General features: G+C 41.3%; 1 protein-coding gene across 5 annotated transcripts; it reads right to left on the bottom strand.

The window, feature by feature from the left end:
- Nucleotides 1-959: 959 nt before the first annotated feature.
- On the bottom strand, nucleotides 960-19,455 carry papolg (poly(A) polymerase gamma). 5 transcript variants are annotated; one of them, XM_030070420.1, is made up of 25 exons: nucleotides 19,065-19,455; nucleotides 16,741-16,899; nucleotides 16,043-16,109; nucleotides 14,946-15,027; nucleotides 13,336-13,445; nucleotides 12,991-13,044; nucleotides 12,732-12,843; nucleotides 12,359-12,448; nucleotides 11,914-12,052; nucleotides 11,231-11,303; nucleotides 9,972-10,092; nucleotides 9,523-9,607; nucleotides 8,790-8,843; nucleotides 8,374-8,493; nucleotides 7,487-7,596; nucleotides 6,876-6,997; nucleotides 6,589-6,752; nucleotides 5,948-6,048; nucleotides 5,451-5,605; nucleotides 4,647-4,730; nucleotides 4,492-4,551; nucleotides 4,262-4,365; nucleotides 4,061-4,161; nucleotides 3,247-3,445; nucleotides 960-2,557 (listed from the first exon to the last, which is right to left on the bottom strand). In XM_030070420.1, the coding sequence occupies exons 1-24, from the start codon at nucleotides 19,079-19,081 to the stop codon at nucleotides 3,270-3,272; spliced, it is 2,460 nt and encodes an 819-aa protein (XP_029926280.1). In that variant the 5' UTR covers nucleotides 19,082-19,455; the 3' UTR covers nucleotides 960-2,557; nucleotides 3,247-3,269. The 5 variants fall into 5 exon arrangements, with proteins under 5 accessions (XP_029926280.1, XP_029926279.1, XP_029926278.1 ...); XM_030070419.1 differs by having other exon boundaries at nucleotides 960-3,445; nucleotides 19,065-19,119; nucleotides 19,222-19,455; XM_030070418.1 differs by having other exon boundaries at nucleotides 960-3,445.
- Between the last annotated feature and the right edge of the window lie 601 nt (nucleotides 19,456-20,056).

Genomic DNA, 20,056 nt, shown 5'->3' with positions numbered 1-20,056 from the left:
AAGAAAAAAAATGATAAAACATTTAGCTTTAAAAAAAAAAAAAAAAAAAGTAGTGATTTGGCACCTGCTCCTCTTTCATAGATGCATCTGGTGGGAACAGCTGCCAGTAAAGAATATTTATGGCAGCTTTTTTAAGAAAAAAAAAAAAAAAATCTCCTCCCAAGCACTTTTTAAGACAGAAAAAGAAAAGCCGATTGAGGACCATTACTTACAAGTAGAAAAAAATGGGTTTTAAAATGAAATTTTTAAAGATAAAAAGATAGAAAAAAAAAAAAAAACACTGGAGATTTTGCCTGCTAACTCTCCTCGAGGAAATTAATCCCATGTGTAGGACCTGATGGGGTTAAAATGCCTGTAAATCATCTTTTTTCCAGACCGGCCTGTCTCAAAATCTGAGGTTCAACTCTGAAAAATAACGTGTGTAAAGCAAATCTGCGGTTTACTTTGCTAAAATCTGGTTGACTTGATCCATCAGTTAGATCTAACCTGTCTAGGAATTCATTAAAGTTAATTTAGACAGTAAAATGTCAAATTTGCATTGGCAGTCTACTGTACAAACCCTGACACAGGATCTCTATCAAATCTCCAAGAGGAAGCTGCTGGAGCTTACGCTTATTATGCTCACCATAACTCATCTCAGATTCAAAGACCTTAAAACTGTTAGACGTTTCAAGAGTGTTTTGAATTTCACTAACAATGAGTATGCATACCAACACAAATACACAGCACTCAGATAAATTCAGATAATGTCACTGAAAGGACTTTTTCCCAGACCTGTTACCTCACTGGCTCCTCAGTTATGAAATGAGAACAAATGAGGGAGAGTGTGTGTGTGTATGTGTGTGTGTGTGTGTGTGTGTGTGCAATGCAAACTCAATCTCTGTATTAGCCTCCCTACGTCTGTTTCCTGTATTGGTGTGGCAGATCGGCCGGTGTAACAAAAGCAGACAGACAGCAGCTTTGGGGTTTAAGGGTTTAATGGGTGTACGGATTCTTTTAAAGGAAGTGATAAACACATACAAAAATACCCTCTCAATACATTTTAGAAACAAACATCTAAATGACTTGTTTTGTTAAATGTTTCCGAACAGCAAAACATGAGATGTCTGAAACAGAGTGGTGCAGATTTCATTCGAAAAAGACCTACCTGCTATGAATGCTATAAAAAAAGATCACATGGTACAAATATGCAAATATAAATAAAGTGATAAGAAAACCCCCAATAATGAATTAAGCCTTGAAAAAACGGATGCTTTCTGTACATTTAGTTGGGGAAACTGATGCTGGAAAAAAGAGCACCCCTGTGTCCCGCTCCTCGAGCTGTTCCAGTGAAGAGGGCACCTCGTTAGCACTTTACATGGACGCAACAGCATTAAGTTTGGTGTGACAGCACATGCATGTACCAATCCTCCGTGCTGAAATCCATACAGGACGATGCCCCGCTTCAGAGGAGGACAGTGGAGAGCTGGGGCGAGAGTCTCCTGGCCCCACCACGACCCCAGGAGGTGCCTTTTAAGAGCCTCCACAGGAGGCGCAGAGGGTTAACACCCAAAACTAAGGGAATTCTCTCTCTCTCTCTCTCTCTCTCTCTCCAACACTTCAACACACAACCACATATGCGTACACACTCACACACACAGCCAACCACATACGCATGCATACACACACACATACATACACACACACAAGCACAATTCATCAAAAGCTTTTAACCATTTTCACGAAGCACCACAAATCCAGTATTGGACATGGGTGAGCTCACAACCAGGACGTGGCCTCGGCGTGTGCACACCGAAGCCGAGCCGAGCCGAGCCGAGCCGAGCCGAGCCGAGCCGCTGTTTCAGCTGAACCAGTTGAAAAGGGAAGGAGCGCGATTTCTGGATTAACTCACAATCAGGCCGTGGTGATCTCTGTAGGACCTCGGGGTTGAGCAGAATTTGGAAAAAATGTCTGTTTCTTTCTGCCTTCATGAAGGAAAAAGAGGGCTGGGTTTATCAATGAGAACGATCCAGATAGTGTCAGCCACAGAAACGTATATAAAACTGATTCTAAAATACTTTCCTGTCATTATCTGAGCTGCCTGGCACTCAGTGGACTCGTGTTCCTGTCACAGCAGAGCTATCTGACATCTAAGTAGGTTAAAGGCAAACCATCATGCGTATCTGCAGATGGCGTTTGCCCCCGGCCTCGTTGCTGCTGTGCCACCTGAGCCAGCTGCAGCCTTCTGAGCATCTGTCACTGCCACGTCATGAGTCACTTCAAAACCCCTTCATCTTCCCTGTTAAGCTCGAAATGACCATGCAGCTGACATCCCAGCCAGGCATTTTTACTTTCATGAAATGTATACTGCAAGTACTGCTCTGAAAAAAAGCTGAAAAAGGGGCTTCTTCTAACTCTGCTTTTATTCCAGGATCTGGATTATCAGGAAGAAACTGCAGCTCCAGTGTTACCCTGGACTCCTCTTTGGGCTGTGGTGGTTCTCCAAAGAGTCGTGGTTGTGATGTCCGCCATATCCAAGCAAACCCCCAGTAAATCCTCCCTGCAACTGTATCCAAACCTATACAGTGTTTACAAAAAATATTCAGGGCTGGAGACATTTTTTTCTTTTGGACAAGCAGTAGAGAAAAACAAAAAATACAATTTTTTAAACTTTTTTTTCTTTTTAGATAATAAAAACTACAACAGAATGGTCAAAAGACTTAACAGTGATCTCTCGCTTTTTTTAAGACAAAAAAGTTATGTACATCAATATTTTGATCTACTGTACAGGTTTCTGTTTTGGGGGAGAAGGGTGGAAGGAAGGAAAAAAGGAAAAAAAAAAAAAGAAAAAAAAAAGGGTAGTCCGGGAGTGTATGTAGCAAGCGTGGATAAATGTTTAAGGCTGTTTTAAAATGTGTTAACAGGAGGAGAAAAAAAAAGAAAGAAAATGAAATGAAAAGAAGAGCTCATTCTCCATCTGTTTTGTGTACATTTTTAAACACTGTTGGGGAGGGTGAGATAAAAACTACCAGTTTTAGTTGTCATGTCGGGTTAACTCCGTGTCTGAACTCAGTGTTGGGATGTGTGGGACAGAGGGAGCGGACAGGAAGGAGGTCACCTGCGCCCAGAAAGGTCCGATCAGCTATCCGTTGGCAAAACAGAAATGAATGTAAGAGCTGTGAGGCGAGGCGTCCGTCCCGCTGCTTCACACTACAGACTCAACCGGCTTCACCGCAGAGCCCCGCCTCCGCACGTCCCTGTATTTACCCATTCACTCCTCGGCTGGGCGCTCAGGCTATGTGGATTCTGGCCTTCTCCGTCTCTTTCAGCCTCTTGGCCTGCTCCTCCAGCGAGGGAGAGTGGGGTCTCTTGGAGGCGGCGCCGTTTAACGGATCAGCGCCTCGGCTCACTAAAGTCGGGATAGAGTTGCCAACAGGGGGAGCCACATGTTTGGGCACCATGTGTTCTGCAGTCAGACAGGGAATAGAAACAGCAACTAGTCATCAGCACCTCCATCAGCTTATTCAACAGGGATGAGGTTGAAAAACAAACTAAGAACTTATGAGAGCCGTTTTTCTTGCAGAATATTTCAAGGCAAACATGGTGCATCACGTTGGCTGATCGTTTTCTGTCATGTTTTCTCATTAAATGACTAATGCATCCTCGACGCACATCGTTTGACTCACTGAGTCTTAATCATCTGATGTAATCTATAATCTAACATACCATATTTAGTCAATGTAAATCATGACTGTAGTTGACTGGTTGAAATATTACCCTTTGATGAACAATTTATATAGTGCCAGCAAATCAGTTGCGCCATTTTAACAAAGACTAATTACATCTGTATTTGAAACTGTATTCAACGTACTTCTTAATATGGTAACTTGTATTTGCACTTGGATTTAATCACATGGAGTTTACATGTTAACAGCTTGTATTATCAATTTTAAAAGCTACAAAATTATGACATTATAATTCTGTAGTAAGAAAATTTCAGAGCAGTGATTTTTTTTTTTTTTTTTAAAAAAGCTGGTGGAACTAATTTATCCAGCTTCTTTTCTCTTTTATCGATACTCACTTGAGCCAATGACAGGAATGGACATGCCCTTTTCTTCGGTGGCAGGCGGGACCTCGGTGGTTAAGGAGCCCTCGAACACGGGGGGCTTGGGAGGGGTGATGCTGCACGGACACACACGGGACAAACACATCAGAAACACAACATGAATATTTTCTCGCACAGTAATTTATCCACATGGTGCTGTGAGGTGGCGGCGCTCACTTGTGGCGGTTGAGGGCCAGTTTGATTGAATTTTTCACCACCCGACAGCTGTTACTCGCTGGCAGGGGCGAGGAGGCGTCCGGCAGCTCCATACTGGGGAGTCTCTGTAAGAAGTAAGAAACAGTGATGCTTTCCATCCACGCAGACCTAATTATTTCATCTACAGAAAAATAAATCAGCTGTAAAAAAAAAAAAATATCTCACGCAGTCTTTACAAAGGATAAGATCACCTGTGTTCTTGAGGTATCAATGGTTGGAATGGGCTTAGCCTTTGATCCAGAAAGAGAAGTCTAATGGAAGAGAGAGAGAGAGGTGAGATATGAGAACGCTGAATTTCACCGCTTCAACTTGACACAGTCAGGAGTTCAGACGGAGGAACACCTACAATGTTAGGTCCATCTCCGTGTGGATGGGGGTCACAGGATGGTGGATATGGCTCTTTGAATGCGGAGTCATCACTGGACACCACCTTCAGTTAAAAAACAAACAAACAAAAAAAAAAAAAGAATCTCAGGAACTGATGACAAAGATCAGCCGTGCTGTCAACAGGCTGCGTTCACCATGAAATCGAATGAAATCCATGTCATGTAATTTTCAGGGTCTTTGCATCATTTTTGCAAAGACCTTTGCATCGAGTCCATGACATGAATGTCCTCATCACTGCTGTCAGGTGAAAGTGTTTAAAGGTTATCTGGATGACACTGAAAGCCTGACAGTCAACCAATTTTCCATGCAGACGGCCATCTAACCTTAAGATGTGAAACTCACTGCAAATTATAGTCATTGGGTTTTCACACGGCAACAGTCACCTGCTTTTTTTTTTTTCTCTTTGTGGTTGTTGCCTTTTTTTATTTTTGTTCTGAATTTGAATGTATATCTGCAACTTTGCTTGTAGATGTAATTTTTTTGCGTGATGAAAATTAAACATAATATTCAAACAAACATGCTGCCTTCTACTGTCCAATTTCAGTAGATAAGATCTAGTTTGATTAATTCTTTACCAAGTTTTCATCAATGTTTAACATTTTTTTCAGCATTAATGAACATTTCCACAACAATTCCAAAACCTTGAACACACAAGGTTAATTTGCAGGTCAACAAAAGATCATTTTGAAATTCGACTGTCACCCCCCCGTGTTTTCTATGAACTGTGGGACCCTGGATTTCGGGTAGCAAACAGCCTCCCTACGTCTGTTTCCTTGTGCCTCTTGGCCAGGTCCTCCTGTGTGGGCGAGTGCGGTCTCTTGGCCGGCGTTCCGTTGACGGGACCCTCCAGGCCGTTTGGCGACGGCTCCTCTTTGGGGCTGCTGGTGGCGTTGGGCTTTATGTTCCCACTCGGTGGCTCTGGCGTAAGGAGAGGACAGCCAGAAAAAAAAAGGGGGGTTCTGGATTATTAAATTTGTTTAAACATGTCTGGCTTACCAAGTTTCCATGCACATAAGCCATATGTTCTCCAGATTTTACATAGCGAGTGGGAAACAGGACTATCTTCTTAGCTGTATAACTCTGTTAGTTCTTTTTCACAACAACAATTAAACATTAAAATATGCTAGGGAACTACAGAGACTTCAATTAATTTTCCTTGACTTCACAACTTAATAGGTCAGCATTAAAAAAAGATAGGTAGTGTGGCATTATTATATTGTCAGGTGCCTATATAAAAGTGACTGGGCTGATGGGACTCACTTGTGCCAATGACAGGGATGGACATGCCCTGGTCCTTAGCAGCTGGTGAGGCACCAGACGGCGGGCAGCTTTCCACAAACAGAGGCTTTGGAGGGCTGACGCTGCAAAACAGAGAACACATTCACTCTCTGTCGTGTATTTAGGCATTTACTGATGTATGTCCTTTAAAAGTCTAGCCTCTTCATGCTGAACATCGCTCAACAGCAAACGTGTATGTGCATTTAAGCGTGGGTACTACATACACTAGTGAAATCTTTAGAGGCGTTAATCCTTTTGACCTTGATTTAAGTGTGGAGGTTTAGACTCAAACTTTGCCAAACCTTGCATAGTGCAGCTTTTAAAAATGCACAATGAAACACCACCGATCCCTGAGAGGAAAATGGGCTCTTGCAAGTTGGAAATACAAGCAAGATAAACCAAAGAAAAATAGGCTAGGAATACAGAAAGAAACCCTAATGCAACGTACAACTGCATCACTTAATATGCAGAAATACATGGATGAAAAGAATTAAGATTTATCTGTTACAGCATGAATGCTCAATGTGTAAAATGACAGCAGAGAAAAATGAGGGGAAAATATGTATGTTATGGGAATATATAATCGGAAACGTTAAATGTCGTCTCCTGGTTTGTCGTCCTACCTGTCGTCTGTGTCTGAGGCAGGCTTGGAGGGTTTGCTGGTCGGGGTCGGGGAGCTGAAGGGAGTCCCTGAGTCTGTGTCTCTGGAGCTGTCCAGGTGGCTGCTGTCCAGGGAGATCCGCTTGGAGCTCCCGCCGTTAGAGCTGCGGTTCAGCTCTGCGATGCTCTGCAGGGAGGACATTCGGGACAAGAGGGAGGAGAGACGAGATGAAGAGTAAGACAACAGCCGAGAGGCGATTCACATCAGAGTGGTATTTTCTGGTCTTGGATGCATATGAAGTTGCCGTACTCTCTTCTTCTTCTGCACCAGCTCGGGAGGAAGGTACTGGTGGAGCTGCTTCTTCTTCACATGCGTCGCCTCGATCTTCATCCCGTCCTTCAACATGTTGATGTTGTTGGCTTGTCTGTACACTGTGGGGAACCATGGGATATGGTGCCATTTTGAGGTTCAGTGACTACTGAGACAATAAGTGTAAGCCATTTTTCCCCCATTTTGATTGTTTTTGGGCACTGCAGCTCAGGACCTTGAGGAAATAATATTTCCAAATAATTCTTTGTGTTTTTACCTGCTTTGTGTACCAGACAGGTGGGGTGGTAATTCAGACAAGGTCCCTTAAGCAGTCAAGAGTCACAGAAAAGTATAATAAACTGACTTTCATATATTTTCATGCAGCTGTCTATGTGTTTTGCCACTTACTGTATTTTCCTGAGTGGCAAGCCGTCCCACTTGGTACACTACACAGGTTAAAAACAACCTTAAGACTATTTGCAAATACACTCAACACAGGACTGTTCAAAAATTGTGATTTTGAAATTGCTGAGACTACATCTGACCATGCGCCCTTTTTTCCACCTACTGTTCATTAACTAAAGGAAATAAGGAGGCAGGACAGGACCTACCAGTGTCTGTAAAAGACTGGATGTCGTATGTCAAGTCAATGTTCACGCTCTCGGCGTTCTCCACTTTCTTGAAGATGATCCCGATGAACCACATGGACACAAAGTCGTTCCTGTGGGAGCAACAGAGAGTCGGCTCTGAAAACATGTACAGCGGCTAAATTTCAGGGTTTACATCTTACTGGTCACACACGCTCCAACCTGCAGATTATTATTTGCCTTTTAAACAAAACTAAATTATATTGTGACACAAAGTTTTAAAGGCTGTTAGAAGTGTGGCGGTTTTAACAATTTCTTACAGAGTCACACTTCAAGACTTCAAGACAGCAGACCAGAGGCCTAAAATTTGAGGTTTTACACAGGGATAGCTCATAATTTTTGTCACAGTTACAAAACTGTGAAAAAAATACAACAGTGTATGCAACCATCGTCTTGCCTTAATAAATAAATCAATGAATAAAAACTCCCTTGTTTTTACTAGCGTCTGAGGAGAGAGGTTTGTCACCAAATTGTCGAATACTTCCCGGTGATTATGAAATAGCATTTTTGCTTGACATGCACATCCCTACTTTTATGATTTTGGTAGATAAAGTTTTAGTTTCTAGAAAACTGCCAGCGGCGTCCTGTTGCATTGGTTAGTGATGCTACAGCAAATCAGCGAGGCTCAAATGCATACCTTTACTCTTAAAGCTGCATTCAAACCATTACATGCACCACTATAACTGCAGAAATAACAGGACTTTTGAAAATAATAGCTTCATGCCTCACTGACTTCCCCAGCATTCCCAACACATGGCAACAGTCAGCTGATGACATTTACAGGAACAAACGCAAAAGAAAACTTGCCCGAATGCAGGGCTGTGATTAATGATGAAAAAAATTGGACTCACTCGTTGCGGTTCTCCTTGGAACCCGGGAAGGACTGGGGGTTGACGTGGGCCAGAGTGATGTACTCGTTCCTCTCCAAATTTCCCACCAAAACACGGATCTTTGACTCCACCAGACCAATCCTGTGGGAATCATCAGGGTTGATTCAGAGCTGCGAGTCACGCAGGTTTTGATACTGCAGTACTGTTTCATCACCATAATCAATATGCTTTCTTTAGTTACTTTATACTTGCTTATCTATTTTCATTATCATTCAATGTCACACATGAGAGACCTTCTAACTGTGAGTTCATTTGCAGCAACTAATGTTAATTCTTTATGATGAGCCGTGAGAAGTTGCTGGCTGAGTTGAAGTGACTTGAAATCATACAGTGCTGCATGAATTCATATGTGAGAAACCTGGGCCTCTGCCACTCACCATTCTAAATGGTTTTCTTCTGTGGACGCACTGGCAGTCAGAACAATGTAATGCCTGCAACAAACAGAGCAGAGGACAAAACAAGTTATGATACAAGAATGCGTCGACTCGCGAATATATTCAGGCCTTTCAGCTTAGTGTTGATGAAAAACATGACATCTCATATGTGGGAATATTATGGTTTTAACCAGGTGCCAAAGGTCAGCCTGGGGATATTACTCAGCTATGTACAAGATGTGTGCAAATGAAGGACAAACAGACCACAAAAAAAAAAAAACTACTGCAGTAATAACCAAAAGGAGCAAAGAGAATCCTGCAAATGCAAAATAAAAAAGATGAGAGGGATTCTGTCACCCAAGATTAAAAATCTGAAGAGCTAGACAATGCCCTGTTTCATATTACAGAGGGAAGACATGGACATTGTGATATCTGATACTTAAAGAAAAAAGCAGATGTGGGTAAACCAGTAAAATCGGTGTAACCCCAGCACTCGCGTCCACATCCACACTACAAGGCGCTATGAAGAGCTAAATAAGCCTGAATGTTTGTTTTCAGGCTCCCTCTGCAGTCAACACACAAATATGACAATATGTAAAGATGACAGGCTTACAGAGAAACTGTCAACATGGCAGCTACATCTGCTGTTTACTCCAAGGACCATGATGTCCTAATCTATATGTTTCACTCATTTAATTTTGGTTAACTACATGGAACTGACGAGATGAATACCTACTTGTACTTTTGAAAAAAGTTGGGTGGCTCGAAGAGTTTGGACCATTCTGCTTTCCCCTGAAGGATCTCGTCTGTGACGCTGAGACCTGTTCGTGTCAGACGCAGAGGGAGGAGGAAGCTTTGGGATCAACAATCAAAAAGCACGTGCTGTTTTGCAAAATGTCACGTCAAGCCGGAGACTTATGACTGCTGGAGACGGCTTAGCTCTGCTAGCAGCTCTGTAATGAGCACTCAAAACGACAGAAATCATGTTGAGATACCACTGCTTTCCACAGGGGAGGTGGGATAAGAGTGGAGTTGGGCCATCTGGACAAAATCATATACTACAATATACTTGACCGAATTGATATTATGATCAAATTGAAGGGATGGCTATTGATGCTTTTATAAAGATATTTTCAGAAAACATGCTGCAATCAGAAACTGTCTCTATCAGATGTTCATCCGTACCGTATTTGAACTCCTCGCTCATGATGGTGCGTGTTGACGTGGAGACGTTGTACGTGGAGTTCTGCTGCGGGTAGGCGGGCGTAATGATGGGCATCAGGTGGTATCTGTCAGACGGGTTCACCTAAAACCAGGCCACAGGAAACGTGCCACCACAGAAAATGAAGGCGTGTTTCACGCACCTCACAGGCTGAGTGGAAGATTTCAGGCCCACACACTCACAGGAATCACAAAGCCATCCATCCTACACATATCTTCATCTGAGCGACCTCCAAAACACCAACGACCTCCTCCTCTCCCGAATCAACGGGCGAGCTGTGGTCACACTGTGCTGCCCAGGCATTTATGTATCCAAGCACACCGTGACATTTGTCTGATGTTTTATCAACATGATCCTTGATGAAATGTCAGTTTTTTTTGTAGTTAGCCCAACAGAGGGGTACACTCATGAGAGTACTTGACAACGCACAAGACCATCACAAAACAAAGCAAGAATACAACCGCAGACTTCTAAGGAAAAACCAAATGTATTGAATAGCAAGCAACACATAGACGGTTGCAAAGTGTGTCAGTGTGTCGTCTGCAGTTTGCCTTCTCCTTTTAAATATTTAGACAGTACAGTGCACAACAAAATAGTAAATTCACAATGCAAAATTATTCACTGTTCCCCAGTTCCAGCAAAAACACGTTGCAGTAATTTAAAAACATTTTTTTTCCCTTTTTCTTTTACTTATAAGGAAAATGCATTGTGGAATTATTTCTTGCACGATTCTGCCTGGAGAATGCCACTATCCAAGCAAGCGCCTTGAGGGGTTTTAGGCAAGTCTCCCTCACATTTCCCTGCTAATTTAATTCTGTATAAAGTTTTTAATAAAGAAACCAAGTCAAACCATATTCAGTCGTCAACAAATCACTTCAATTTCACTTACATGCAGGTTCCTGTGTCAAATAAAAGTATCAGCCTCTTTCAATAATTTGAATTGTGCCAAATAAACAGACGTCACAAGGGAATGACAGCTTTAAACCTTTCTTTTGGACACTGCGACATTTATTTAGATGTGGGAGTGAAACTCGTTCAGCGCACACCCAGGACGTCTGGCTTGAATGATAATAAGAGCCAAGACAGTGATATAAAGTCTGATATGTTTATGTTTAACAGAGTAGTTTGTGTGTGTGTGTGACTAGAACATACCAAACAGAAGCTAAAAAACTGCCAAAGACCAACATTACAGCCTCATATCACTTTTTCCCTTCATACTCACTCTAGGATCCCACACTGGCAAGTTCAGATTACTGTCTTCAGGCTGTTTCAACAGCACTGGATTCGGCCATTCCCTGCAAGGTGACAAGGGGAAAATAAGAGATGTGATGGATAGATATTAAAGAAGAAAAAATAGCCCTCACTACCTTTAAAGTGAGGGCTATTTTCTTATTATATGTATGTTATTTTGCTTTTAATGCGCTTGTGAACTTGACGGCATCGAAAATTAGGGTAACCTCAATGTCCATCCGAGAATAAATAAAGGTTGAATGAATGAATGAATGAAAGGTGGAGTCAGCCATTCTGGAAAAGGACTGTTGAACATCTGAAATTTACCATCTGAGCCACTCAAGGGCGCTGCCAGGAATTTTGGTCCCCATGAAAAAAAAATATATGTATTTACTCGATGATGGTTTAATAATTTTATATTAGTTTTTACCTATTTTTTGGGGCCCCTGTCAAGCAAGGGCCCTTGGAATTGTCCTAACTTTTCCCCCATATACGGTGCCCCTGGAGCCACTGTGTGTTTCCTACTGCCGGAGCCAGGGCTGCCTACCAACACCTGTCTGATTTCAAACATCAACAATCTTTCTCCAGAAACGCTGACTCCACCTTCACGTGGAACAGGGAAAAAAGGGAGTGAACATAAAAGGGCAGGTGCACGTGCAGATGCGAGGTCCTCACCATTTGGAGAACACCAGGAAGAATTTATGGACGAGCGTGGCGGCCACGGCGTTGGGGTACAGCTGGCAGGTCCTGGCCACCAGCATGGCCCAGGACACTCCACCCAGAAAACCCAGCATGTTGGAGTAGATCCCACGGCCTGCAGCCACGGGCACATTACAAACAGGTGGTGACTTTCTAATGCCCTTAAAAATCTTGGGTTTGATGAAACAGAAGTGCAGTTTGTGAAGTGTAAACAAAAATGAGACGCCCTTATCAAAGACTGAGGCAGAAACCGAAACTGTTTTTCTGTTCTTGTGTCTTTTACATACAATGAAATGTGGGAAATCAGATTTTAATAATTTGTCAGTTGTTGGTATACGTGATGACAGGTGGCTCTAACAACTTGTGATGCATCAACTTTGTCAAATGAAAAAGTCTACCCCAAAAAAACAAATCCACTTACGTTTTGCCCATAGTTTGATGGCTCTCAATGTCAGTCTAAAATTCTCTTTATTTGGCACCAGATACAAAATTTCGTCAGTCACCCGGCAACCTGTGGTGGGGGAAAAATATCACGAACCTTTATGAAAACTATATAGGCCTTACTCATCATCTCTATGAGTCATGTATTGCACGCGCCATCCTACACAACTGCAACTGCACATAAATGCTAAGACAAAAACCCTGCGGTTTCAGTTGAAAACAAAAAAGTAATTAAGCTTACTGCGCTTAGTTTAAGTCACTCTGGATGAGAGCATGAGGCAAATACGATAAGAATAAATTTAAACTTCTCCTGTCTTGTGCATTTGCTGTCCAGTGGAGGCCATGTAATGTACCGTTGAGGCTGCGGATACAACGGATGTCCAAGTTCCTCAGGATGGAGTCTCCCCGCAGGTCCAGGTTGTCAGGAATGGCCTGCAACGCCAGTCTGGCAAACAGCAGGTCAATCTGGTCACAGAGAGAGAGAGCGGCAGTGAAGCAGCACAAACATTAGTCACACAGCTTCGTCAGGACGTAAGACGCAGAGGCAACAGAGGCTACAGAAACATATTCAGCACAGGGATTAGACGTTAAAAACCCTGGGCGCTAACTTACCTCGATTCCGTCAAATTTGAATTTTATCACTGGTACAAAAGCGTCCTCCACAGCCTGGAAAGCACAAACAGAGACCGCATGAGCCAACCTGGGGGCGGGCCAAATCATACGGCTCATTGGCACTAATGTGGTGGGAATTCAACCCTCGCCACCAGCTGAATGACGGCATATTTTGCATTTGATGGGAAGTTTTCGTCTATTAGCCACCACTCCTGTCCATTCCTAAAACCTATGCTGTGTAAATGGCTGGTGAATTCTGGGATTTTACCAGTGCGGCATATAGAGAAGTTGGCATCCTGCCTTGACTTTTAAATTGAAATGCCACCATCTCTGTCAGACACTTACCCTAAGGTCTTTGATTTCTTCGTGCTGTTTTAACTTCTCGAAGAAAGACTGGAAAAAGTCAGTTCTCTCGACATGACGTGGAGCCACACATAAGGCGTCAATATCAGCTCCTGCAACAAATTAAACATGATTTTACAAACTTCTGTGTCACAGAGCTCACCAGTTACTCAGCCCGCTGTTCGAACGAGGACTTCATGTTACGGCCACAGTAAAGCCTGGGTCAGACTACAATATTGTTCAGTTATGACCCACTTGTGCACCTCAAATTAAACACGGTCCAGTCAGGAAGCTGGGGATTTTATACAACTGATGAGCTTCACATATTAAGTCCGGGAATCACCCCTAACCCCATTCTGTCATTCAAAAACATTTCCCCATCTATTTAGAACAGCTCACTGTAAATATAATGACAAAAAAAAAACTGTTTAATCATTTCCTCCTACTTTGTAGAGGCTACAGTTTGCATTACAAGTGTAATTAAAGAAAAGGATCACAAGAATATTCATCAGTACTTTACTTTTATTTTCTTTCACTTATTTTGCAATCGCAGACTTATGTAGACTGATCAATGAAGGCCAGCTTTTTAGACTATGTTCGTGAGATTTAATCCTTAAAATTAATTTGCATGGAAACTTAGCAGAAGTGGAGCAAGTATAGTGAACCTTGCTGATATGAACTGCGGTCTTTCCACTCCATTAATTTAGTGATAAATGGCCACATCTAAATTTGCACCACCATCTCTGTGCTGGACGACTGGTGTGCAGCTGATAACAGACAACTTCAGACCAAGGTACTTATATGTTGTCAATTTTAAAGCCCAGTTTTGTGCCCCGCCTGCCCTCTAGTGGACTATCAGGCGTACTATGTAAGCCAACACAAAGCCAGAAGTTTATTGTAAAGTGGCAAGTTTTGTGAAACGTTCATTACTTTACCTACATTCTTCATGAAATAATTAACAAAACGCCAAAAGAACTTAAACTAAATCACAGCATAAATCTTGCAGTTTGTGTTCATGTGTTGAACCATGACAAAAAAGCAGGATCATAGATTATGGATTAGGTTTTTTTTGTCAGCCCAGTGGCAGTGTATGTCTCTAGGTGGGTTTCCTATGTAGACTGTGCTTGGCAACAAGAAACAAAATAATTACAGAGCATAGATGTGAACTGCGTGTTCAGGAGAAATGTTACTCAAAAGGCATCATAATGAAAAATAAATAAATAATAGTGAAGTCTTTCAACAAGTCTTATTTTCATAGCCATAATTTAAGTTGTAGCCTGCATATTTATAAGTGGGTGCATCTTTTTTTAAACATATCTTTTCCATTTCATTTTCTTTTTTGTCCCTTGGACATAACTCCCACTGGCTGTTGCCACAGTGACACTCAGATCTCAGTCTCGGACGGCCTTGCGCCGCATGAACACGACCAGCCTTGGCCGACAAAATCAAACATTTTTGAAATATATCATGTTGGGCAAAACAATCAAAGTCTGCCCATTCACACAACAGGATAATTTATCTAACAGAGCTCTGATTCTGCCGTCTGACCTCGACTTCAGCTGTGTCCTCATAGGCAGGAAAAAAAAAAACATGAGAGATGTGACTGGAAATACCTTTTGTGTGCACTCCAAGACGGTATGAACCAAACGTAAATATCTTGCCCCCTACGTTACTTATTGCAGAAGGTGGAAGGTTCTGCAAAGAGAAACACAGACAAAATGTTTTAGTGGAGCTGCAACAAATAAGTTGAATAACTGATTACTTGACAACTATTCAATTAACTGCCAACTATTCTGATGATCGATTAAACATTTTGAGTCATTTTTAAAGATGAAAATTTCCAACATTTCTGGTTCCTGCTTCACAAATGTGAAACATTTCTGTTTTCTTTATTCCTCTATTAGGGATAGATCAATTAATCAGGCTGATATCTGGCATTTTGAGATGGTCAGCATTGGCCAACGTCTGTGCTCACCAGGCCGAAAAAAAAAAAAAATCTGTATTATGTTATGTTGCTGCTGTGAAATGCTGTTGCTAAGTGCATTAGAATTCTAGTTTTCATTCATTCATTTATTTTAATTTAATTTTTTGATTACCTGTTGACATTAAGTTGATTTTTTTTTTATTCAAAATAAGTGCATTGCAGAGAGCAGATCTACTTGAGCAAACAGAGACAAAGTAGACAATAACATCAGTGATCATTAAATAAATGTTCATTTAAGTTCAGCGAGTTTGTGCCTTATTTGTTCATATTAAATTAGTGCATTTTATCAGATGAAAAAAAAACTGATATCTGCATTATATATCACCCATTAGCCGCCCTGAACTCTATACAGCAGTGTCAGCCACTGAAAAAAATAAAAAATAAAAAAATCGGTCAACCACTAAACTCTGTGAGAGTAAACTAAATCTCTTTGGGTTGTGGACCGCTGGCTGGGACAAAACAAATGTCACCTTGGGCTATGGGAAACTGTGATCAACATTTTTCACTATTTTGTGACATTTTATGGACCAAACAACTCATCATTAGTAGAAATAAATATGAGTTGCAGCTCTAAGTGTTAGTATGGCTCTTTTCAGCTTAAAAGCATAACAACAGCTTGCATTCAACTGCTTCACATGAGCGTCACCTTAAAGAACTCCACACTGAATCAAGTGATACTGGTTTTACTCTGCTAAGCAGGCAGATAACAGCTCAGACAGCACCTACCTTTGATTCACTTATCTCTGCTATCCATTCTTTGACAAAGTTATTCAGCTTCCCAAGAACTGCAAGTCTGAAAGGACAAACAACTTTCAGCCGGTGCTTCATTTACAACCTGCTGCCTTCAACATCAAGAACTGCATCAGAATCAGAAAAAATTTACTGATCCCCGACAGGAAAATGGATCAGCTGCTCAAATTCTCAAGAGACAAAATTAAATTATAAGAAAAAAGAGACAAGAGATAGAAAAATATGTGCCTTAGAAATTTGTAAACAGTGCAAACATGTGCATTAATCCAACAAAATATTACAACAATAAATACATAAATAAAAAAGAGCATATCTGAAAAGTCTACCTATATGCACCATATATACACACACATAGGCATACTGCACTGTTGAAGTGTTGAGTCCTACAGGTATAAATTACTGCAGTTAAATGGTTAAATAAACAGATAAATAGTGTACAGTTATGCAGTCCATTAACTCAGGATATCTGACCCTCCATGGAAGGCGAAATAAAGTCTGGTGGTCTGTATGTATTATACTAGCACACCTTCAAGTTTCAGCTCTCAATGAAATGTCATGAATGCATGGAGGAGCAAGGCAAACAGGTATATGAATATTTCCAGCTGTAGGCGTTCAGTCAAAACAACAAGTCGACCTGCAGCAGTAAATGCAGCATTACACTCCTTGTTCCTCACCTGTGGTTCAGTTCATCCTCGTCTTCAAACACCCCGAAAGGTTTCATCGCATCGCTGAGCTTCTTGGTGTACTGGTGGTCGATTTCTCGTGGCGGCGCATGGCTGATAGCAGAGGTGATGCCGTAGTGTTTCGGAGGCTGCTGCCCACCAGGCATGTTGCTGGGGAGGGGAGACTGGCATTTCAATCAGGAGCAAAACACATAACATGACAGCTACCTGAAAGAAAAGTCAATTCTTTCTATGTCAGCAAAGAGACAAAAAAGATGACTGGTGGCCAGCAGGGCTGCAAGGTAGGGACAAAATTTTCTACCTCAACATTTATGCCAAATAACTGGATAGCAATACGATATATGTTAAGACTGTATATGTTAAGAAAGCAGAATGGTCTTCCTTGTCCAATAGAAGATATACACATTGGATGACTTTTATTTACAAGGCCCTCCTTGGTGTGGTACCTTCCTACCTAGGAAACTATTTAATTCGGAACCAGGGACACTATACTCTACGAGCATCCGATTATATCAAACTCAAGGTCCCCCGAGTGTTCACAGAGATGGGTAAAAGAGCATTTCAATATGCTGCTCCATTTGCATGGAATTCTTTGCAGACTGCCTTAAAATTGCCTGAACTGATACCATTGGACAGTTTTGTGAAAATCCTCAAGGATAAGGAACTTGATAGCATACGGGACTGCCACTGCTTTTAAACTATGATATCTGATCTGATTCTACTTGATTTTACCTGTGTGTACGATTTTGTCTGAATGATTGTAATTGTGTAATCAGCTGCTTCTTGGCCAGGTCGCTTTTGTAAAAGAGATTCTTTATCTCAACAAGCTTATCTGGTTAAATAAAGGTCTAATAAAAACATGGGTTAAAACTTATACGTAGCAACAGTGAAAATAAGCAATCTTCAAAAGACAGCATATAGTCCAGTCATTTTATGAAAAAACCTAGGACAAATTGCAAGAGAACCAAACTCAGCTGATTTTGTATCCTCAGTTTGTCCTGAGTGAGGAAAAAAGTCCCAAGAAATCTCATTGGTAGAAAGTTTTGAAAATCACCTATTTACGACCACATATGACCAAAAAACAGTTTTTAACACACAGGGGAAAGGGGTTCAAAATTTTACTTTCAGATATTACTTTCAGATAATAACCTTTTAATTCACTGTTATATAGTAACCTTTTAATTCAAGGTTACTATATATAGAGTAACCTTTTAATTAAATGTCTCTTCTATCATTTAATCCTTATATTCCTTATTAGCGCATATCAAATCATATAATGTGTGATATGCATGTGTAAACAGAATAATTCAAAGAACTTGTAATTGACTTTTTTTCTTGTCTTTGTGTGTGTGATCAACTTGTGAATTTTTATAGTGATATCTGAAAGTAAAATTTTGAACCCCTTTCCCCTGTGTGTTAAAAACAGTGTTTTTTGGTAATATGTGGTCATATAGAGGTGATTTTCAAAACTTTCCACCAATGGGATTTCTTGGGACTTTTTTCCCTCACTAGGACAAACTGAGGATACAAAATCAGTTGAGTTTGCTTCTCTTGCAATTTGTCCTAGGTTGACCCCAATTTTGGCCTAAAATTACTGGACTAATAATAATGCCAACTGGATGCAGACAAGTATTTTATTGATCAGAACAGATCAATCACTGTCTTGGGTTAACCCTAACCCTAAATTTAACATCGTCCATGTCGTTGCCTTTTGAGATATTGATATCATGTTCATATCTGGATGAAGATATATCGTTTCCGGGTAAAATCGCTGGCAGAAGTGAGAAAACTTGAGTCACAATTTGCTGTTTTCTGGTGTCCAGTTACACACCAAAGGCTGCAGATGTAAACACGGACTGGTGTTGACAGCAGAGAGCCTGTTTCACTTCAACACCAGGCGTCTTATCGCTCTGTGCAGCTTTAAAAACACGAGAAGCCAGAGCATCACTAACAGTGGGAAAACATGTGATATATAAGAAATTAATAAGTTAGTTCACCTCAGCTGGCGGCTAGCGAGCGGTGGCTAAGTTAGCACGCTAGCTAGCTGCGCTGCTTTGCTACGGAAGGATGTTGTTTCCTTGACGAGCCAGACACTCCATAAACAAGACGCTTTATTTTTAATTTTTACCAGCGATGTTGACATGATATACAACCCTATTATCCAACAAGCCAGCTAACGTTAGCTACCGAGCGGAGGCCCGTGTGTGTTGTTGTCCCGGTCCACAGCTAGCATGCTAACGTTAGCCTTTAGCCTTTTCTTCCAGAGCGACCCAACACGGCCACAAGCGGCTCAATCCGCCACACGCACCACTCACCTGGACATTTCTTTCATGACACGCCGGGCTTGCACTGTTTTCCCCGCAGCAGCTCCTTATAATAATAAAAAAAAAAACTTGTGAAGCTCGCTGGTGGAGATGAAAACAGCCTCGACCTGATTACAACAATGGTCCCTTTCCAGAAACCAGTTCAAACCTTTAAACTGAACCGGAATCACTTCGCATGGATGCTGTTAATTTGGCAATGTGGCCAAGAATATCCTTGCATATCTCGATGGATTCAGCGGCGCACGACGAAATTATTTCATCGCCTACACACACACCTTGAATTGTGGTTAAGACCTTTTTTTACCCCTAACCCCCCAAAAAAGTACAAATCCAACGTCGAAATGTGCAGAAAAGGGTGTCAGGGTCGCCTCAGCGTTCCTCCTGCATCCCGTCATGCTTTTCGCTGGAAGCTATTGTAGGGTTTTGTCACTGCCATCTAGTGGTCGGATCCCTGCACGACACCCCAAAGTTTTACCTGTCATTTATTTATTTATTTATTGGCTTTCTTCTATCTACCTATCTATCTATCTGCACCGTTTTTTATAAGCATTCTGTACACACTTTAAAACAAATGTGTATTTCTGTTGCCGGTGTAAAACTTTGGAACTCTCAACAGAATGACTTAAAGGGTTGTACAGATATTGTGCAGTTTAAAAAAAATTTATAAAGACAGACAAATTAGGAAATATGCTTCTGAAATTGAATTGGATGTCCATCTTTATTTGTTTTTGGGATTGTTCATTTTTACTTAATGGGTTATTTTGCTTTAAGTTGTTGTAATCAAGGGTGCAGTCTGTGATGAGCAAAGGGTAGGTAACTGGAGACGACGGCCCATCTAGGATTTCTTGTGTTCAAGTAAGGGGCAGACAAAAATAAGAATTATATTCTTCTCTCTGCTCCTTTCTAATCATGAAAAGCATCAATCTGAAATATGTGATGTGAATTTTTTTGTACTAATTTCATTACTGTGCATTTTCATGAAC

The sequence above is a fragment of the Myripristis murdjan genome, chromosome 15 (genome assembly GCF_902150065.1).
Source record: "Myripristis murdjan chromosome 15, fMyrMur1.1, whole genome shotgun sequence".
Lineage (NCBI taxonomy): Eukaryota > Metazoa > Chordata > Actinopteri > Holocentriformes > Holocentridae > Myripristis > Myripristis murdjan.
Note: the sequence above shows the minus strand (reverse complement) of the source record. Positions and strands in the feature narration are given on the sequence as shown.

What these genes read in the sequence shown, in the direction of transcription:
- papolg (XM_030070418.1), bottom strand. An exon ending in TGCCAGTGTGGGATCCTAGA is followed by an intron (nt 10,093 to 11,230) that starts GTGAGTATGAAG and finishes GCCTGGTTTTAG; the next exon opens with GTGAACCCGTCTGACAGATA. An exon ending in CATTCCTGTCATTGGCTCAA is followed by an intron (nt 3,446 to 4,060) that starts GTGAGTATCGAT and finishes GTCTGACTGCAG; the next exon opens with AACACATGGTGCCCAAACAT.